This window comes from Bombina bombina, chromosome 5 (assembly GCF_027579735.1).
Source record: "Bombina bombina isolate aBomBom1 chromosome 5, aBomBom1.pri, whole genome shotgun sequence".
In the NCBI taxonomy this organism is placed as follows: domain Eukaryota; kingdom Metazoa; phylum Chordata; class Amphibia; order Anura; family Bombinatoridae; genus Bombina; species Bombina bombina.
The window spans coordinates 34,384,394-34,390,599 of NC_069503.1; the positions used below are offsets into that span (position 1 = coordinate 34,384,394).

The 6,206-nt window shown below is 38.1% G+C and overlaps 1 protein-coding gene across 1 annotated transcript; it reads left to right on the plus strand.

Annotated features, from left to right (window-relative positions):
• Positions 1–3,347: 3,347 nt before the first annotated feature.
• Positions 3,348–5,056, plus strand: LOC128659770 (gastrula zinc finger protein XlCGF26.1-like). Its single transcript, XM_053713343.1, has one exon. It carries the CDS (start codon positions 3,374–3,376, stop codon positions 5,042–5,044), a length of 1,671 nt encoding a protein of 556 aa, XP_053569318.1. The 5' UTR covers positions 3,348–3,373; the 3' UTR covers positions 5,045–5,056.
• Positions 5,057–6,206: the final 1,150 nt, after the last annotated feature.

Here is a 6,206-nt window from a genome sequence, read left to right on the forward strand (position 1 = left end):
TTTCAGACCAATCTTAGATCTCAAGATCCTAAACAAATTTCTCAGGGTCCCATCCTTCAAGATGGAGACTATTCGAACCATCCTACCTATGAACCAGGGGGGTCAATATATGACTACCGTGGACTTAAAGGATGCTTATCTCCACATTCCAATACACAGAGATCATCATCGGTTTCTCAGGTTTGCCTTCCTAGACAGGCATTACCAGTTTGTGGCTCTTCCCTTCGGGTTAGCCACGGCACCAATAATCTTTATGAAGGTTCTAGGGTCCCTACTGGTGGTTCTAAGGCCACGAGGCATAGCGGTGGCTCCTTACCTAGACGACATTCTGATTCAGGCGTCGAATTTTCAAATCGCCAAGTCCCATACAGACATTATTCTGGCATTCCTAAGGTCTCACGGGTGGAAGGTGAACAAAGGAAAGAGTTCTCTCTCCCCTGTCACAAGAGTTTCCTTCCTAGGAACTCTGATAGATTCAGTAGAAATGAAGATTTTTCTGACAGAGGTCAGGTTGTCAAAGCTTCTAACTTCCTGCCGTGCTCTTTATTCCACTTCTCAGTTGTCAGTGGCTCAGTGTATGAAAGTAATCGGCCTAATGGTAGCGGCAATGGACATAGTTCCGTTTGCCCGCCTACATCTCAGACCACTGCAACTTTGCATGCTCAGTCAGTGGAATGGGGATTACACAGATTTGTCCCCTCTGCTAAATCTGGATCAAGAGACCAGGGATTCTCTTCTCTGGTGGCTATCTCGGGTCCATCTGTCCAGGGGAATGAGTTTCCGCAGGCCAGAATGGACTATAGTGACGACAGATGCCAGCCTTCTGGGCTGGGACACAGTCTGGAGCTCCCTGAAGGCTCAGCGTTCATGGACTCAGGAGGAAGCCCTCCTTCCGATAAACATTCTGGAACTAAGAGCGATATTCAATGCTCTTCAGGCTTGGCCTCAACTAGCTGAGGTCAGGTTCATCAGATTTCAGTCGGACAACATCACGACTGTAGCCTATATCAACCATCAGGGGGGTACAAGGAGCCCCTGTCAATGTTGGAGGTTTCAAAGATAATTCTATGGGCAGAGGTTCACTCTTGCCATCTCTCAGCTATCCATATCCCAGGAGTAGAGAACTGGGAGGCGGATTTCCTAAGTCGGCAGACTTTTCATCCTGGGGAGTGGGAGCTCCATCCAGAGGTATTTGCCCAGTTGGTTCAACTATGGGGCAAACCAGAACTGGATCTCATGGCGTCTCGTCAGAATGCCAAGCTTCCTCGTTACGGGTCCAGGTCCAGGGATCCCAAGGCAGCGCTGATAGATGCTCTAGCAGCGCCCTGGTCCTTCAGCCTGGCTTATGTGTTTCCACCGTTTCCTCTGCTGCCTCGTCTGATTGCCAAGATCAAGCAGGAGAGAGCTTCAGTGATTTTGATAGCTCCTGCGTGGCCACGCAGGACTTGGTATGCAGATCTGGTGGACATGTTATCCTTTCCACCATGGACTCTGCCGCTAAGGCAGGACCTTCTACTTCAAAGTCCTTTCAAACATCCAAATCTAAATTCTCTGCGTCTGACTGCTTGGAGATTGAACGCTTGATTCTATCAAAGCGTGGTTTTTCCGAGTCGGTCATTGATACCTTAATTCAGGCTCGAAAGCCTGTCACCAGGAAAATCTATCATAAGATATGGTGTAAATATCTTCATTGGTGTGAATCCAAGGGTTACTCATGGAGTAAAGTCAGGATTCCTAGAATCTTATCCTTTCTCCAAGAGGGATTGGAGAAAGGATTGTCTGCTAGTTCCTTAAAGGGACAGATTTCTGCTCTGTCTATTCTTTTGCACAAACGTCTGGCTGAGGTTCCAGACGTTCAGGCGTTTTGTCAGGCTTTAGTTAGAATCAAGCCTGTGTTTAAACCTGTTGCACCGCCATGGAGTTTAAATTTAGTTCTTCAAGGGGTTCCGTTTGAACCTTTGCATTCCATAGATATTAAACTTTTATCTTGGAAAGTTTTGTTTTTAGTAGCTATCTCCTCGGCTCGAAGAGTTTCGAAAATGAACAGTATTTGTTCTTCTCTATATATAAAAACATACAAAAAACAAAAACAAAGTCAAAGTTTGAAAGCATTGATACTATGCTAATGTGGTGAACATTTAGCTCTGAGCTGTAATTTTTGAACACACAGGGTTCTCAGGGGATACAGAATAAATACAATTTTATGTCTCTACATCGTAACAACGATATATGCATTATATGTATTGGGACATTAAAACAAAAGGACATAACAAGAACAAATGAAAATAATTATAGTAATCACGTGTTAAAAACTTTTAAGGGAACTGATTCGATTAAAAAGTACAAATTGGGCGGCATGGTATTATAGTGCCTGTATTATAATAATCACAGGTTGAAAACTTTTAAGAGGTCTAATTGTAAGTCCCCAGTTAGGATGTATCTAAAACAGTGAGAATTAGTCTACATAATTCTGTATTAAAGTGTATATAATTATGTGGCTATTTCCATATTTAGGAAGAGTTTATACTAATTCTTATTAGGGTGCGAAATATTATGGACAAAAATGTTATACATATATATTATGACAACTTTTGACAAGTCTTTATCAAGAGCAAGATAAAAATTATTAAAAGCAAATAGCTTGCCTTTATAAAATAACTCTTCTTCTTCTGGTTCTCAGTTATTACAAATCACCATTTTTGAGTGTTTATATTATTCTGTCCCTGCACACTCAGTTTAGCATCACTTAATAGTTAGTTTTGAGTGAGATACAGTTAGGTATCCCATTTAATATTCATTATATATACACATAAAATGGCATTTACCACTTAGTATTTAGACACTAAAATATACACGGCGCTGTATGTGACCTAGTTTGCACACAATTTAATATGGTTTAAAGTTACCACTAATTTATATACTTGTTATTATATATATTTCATTCCATATTTGCACTTTAATTCAATCAGGTGATGATATCACTTAATATTTAGACACTGCTGTGGGTGTCCTCTGGCAAGTTCCTGTTGGGAAGGAGAATATCCCACAAGTAATGGATGAACCGTGGACTGGATACACCACAAGAGAAAGAAATTTATCAGGTAAGCATAAATTTTGTTTTTTATCAGTAATCAGTCATTTAGGTTACTATGATGTAGTAATGTTTACATTCTATGTCAACCTTTTTAATTTGTGATTTACAGCTAAATAAATTTAAAAATACAAAACGAAAGACATTTTTTAGTATAATTTTTTTTATTGAGATTGATTATACAGTATTATAAAGAATAAACATTCTTATTTGTCTTCCATTTTTTATGTAGATGAACACATGAATAGTTCATATCCATCCTTCACTACAGGAAGTATCAGAATGATACCGCAAATTCCAAAAGTCTTAGACACTAATGACTATTCACAAACATTGGGGATATCACACCAGATATTTAAAGATGATGATGAATTGGCAGGAACTGGGAAGCAATCATTTTGTACAGAGAGTAATTTAGTCATCAAACAAGAGGACAACATTTATGATTTATCTAGTGAAATTATTATCCCAGAGGATAAACCACACACATTTACTGAGATTTCAAAACATATTAAAGAAGGGAAAAGTCTACAATCTAGCCAAATGATTCATACAAAGGAGAAACCTTTCCAATGTACAAAGTGTGAGAAAAGCTTTAGATGGAATTCTCATCTAGTAAAACACTACAAAATGCACACTGGTGAGAAACCACACACATGTACTGAGTGCGGCAAATGTTTTACACTAATGGCTAATCTGAAAACTCATAAAAAGATTCACACAGGAGAAAAGCTTTTCACCTGTACAGAGTGTGGAAAAAGTTTTACAGAAAAGAGTGAACTGAAAAGGCATGAAAGGATTCACACCGGAGAAAAGCCTTTCACATGTACAGAGTGTGGAAAAAGTTTTACACAAAAGAATGATCTGAAAAAGCATGAAACTATTCACACCGGAGAAAAGCCTTTCACATGTACAGAGTGTGGAATTTTTTTTATACATCTGAGTAATCTGAAAACTCATGAAAGGATTCACACAGGGGAAAAGCCTTTCACATGTACAGAGTGTGGAAAAAGTTTTAAACAAAAGAGTTATCTGAAAACTCATGAAAGGATTCACACAGGAGAAAACCTTTTCACGTGTACAGAGTGTGGAAAATGTTTTACACAAATAAGTAGTCTGAAAACTCATGAAAGGATTCACACAGGAGAAAAGCCTTTCACATGTACAGAGTGTGGAAAAAGTTTTACACAAATAAGTAGTCTGAAACATCATGAAGGTATTCACACAGGAGAAAAGCCTTTCACGTGTACAGAGTGTGGAAAAAGTTTTACACAAAAGAGTAGTCTGAAATATCATGAAGGTATTCACACAGGAGAAAAGCCTTTCACGTGTACAGAGTGTGGAAAAAGTTTTTCACGAAAGAGTAGTCTGAAAACTCATGAAAGGAGCCACACAGGAAAAAAGCTTTTCACATGTACAGTGTGTGGAAAAAGTTTTACACGAAAGAGTAGTCTGAAAACTCATGAAAGGATTCACACAGGAGAAAAACCTTTCACATGTACAGAGTGTGGAAAAGGATTTACAATTAAGATTTATCTGAAAACTCATGAAAAGATTCACACCGGAGAAAAGCCTTTCACATGTACAGAGTGTGGAAAAAGTTTTGTACAGATGAGTAATCTGAAAACTCATGAAAGGATTCACACAGGAGAAAAGCCTTTCACATGTACAGAGTGTGGAAAAAGTTTTACACAAAAGAGTTATCTGAAAACTCATGAAAGGATTCACACAGGAGAAAACCTTTTCACGTGTACAGAGTGTGGAAAATGTTTTACACAAATGGATGATCTGAAAACTCATGAAAGGATTCACAGAGGAGAAAAACCTTTCACATGTACAGACTGTGGAAAATGTTTTACAGTAAAAAGTAATCTGAAAACTCATGAAAGGATTCACACAGGGGAAAATCCATTCACATGTACAGAGTGTGGAAAAAGTTTTACACAAGAGTAGTCTGAAAAGTCATGAAAGTATTCACACAGGAGAAAAGCCTTTCAGATATACAGAGCGTGGAAAAAGTTTTACACAAATGAGTGATCTCAAAACTTGTGAAAGGTTTGTTCCATTGTGAATCCTTTCACATGTTTAGAAAGTAGGGATGCCACCTTTTGCACAGCCGATTCCCTGGCACTTTGCAAAATATATTTTACCATTTTTTGGTATGCCATTAAAGGATTGAGTGTTAGAATGTTTAATTTGATACACACACAACAATGATAGCTAGATATAGTCAGATATATTCAGTTTGGTAGACAGACTGAAAGAAAGGTATATACATAAACAGAGACATATATATATTTGTGTGTGTGTATATATATATATATATATATATATATATATATATATATATATATATATATTAGAAAAACATTAGTAGATACAGACATAAACAGATGGATAGAAAATAGGCATAAAAATATAGACAGATATATAAATAGATACAGACTAGTAGATAGTTACTTACATATAAACTGATTGAGCATCACTAGGGGGTGCGGTGGGTGCAGACTACACCCGGGTGACACCCTCCAAGGGGTGACATTACCACATTAATTTAACATTCATTAACATGACAGGTTTTTTTTTCCTAATGATGTGCTGGTGGCAGTGCCTTGTTAGAAAGAAGGGCCAAGAGGTCCACCATGCTAAGGCAGATGCAGGGGGTGTTCAGCACAGAGGCAGTGACAGCAGGGGCCTGGGCTTCCCTAACTAAGCCTCGAGATTTAGTGACGTCATTATTGATGTACGGTGCTGTGCCATGCACATGCTTTAACAGTCCTCCAGACTGTAACCCTCAGCCACCCACAGTGCCTCCATTTGAAGAATTTTTTATTTTATTTAATGAGACACAATATCAGTAACCGGTACATACGTGATCATAATCAGTTTAATTTAAATGGCTACTATAACGTACATGTATACTGGGTATGTAATATGTGTGTCATGTCCTGTAACTTGATATTATGTCTGTTAAATGTTTTCATGTTAGTCAGAAGCCACAAGAACTGATAATAGCACATACTGTATATATAAAGGGAACATTATATGTCTGATAAATCCCTTTGTATCAAGAGCACAAGTGTTAGGTATATTTATACCATTGTGTGCATATGTC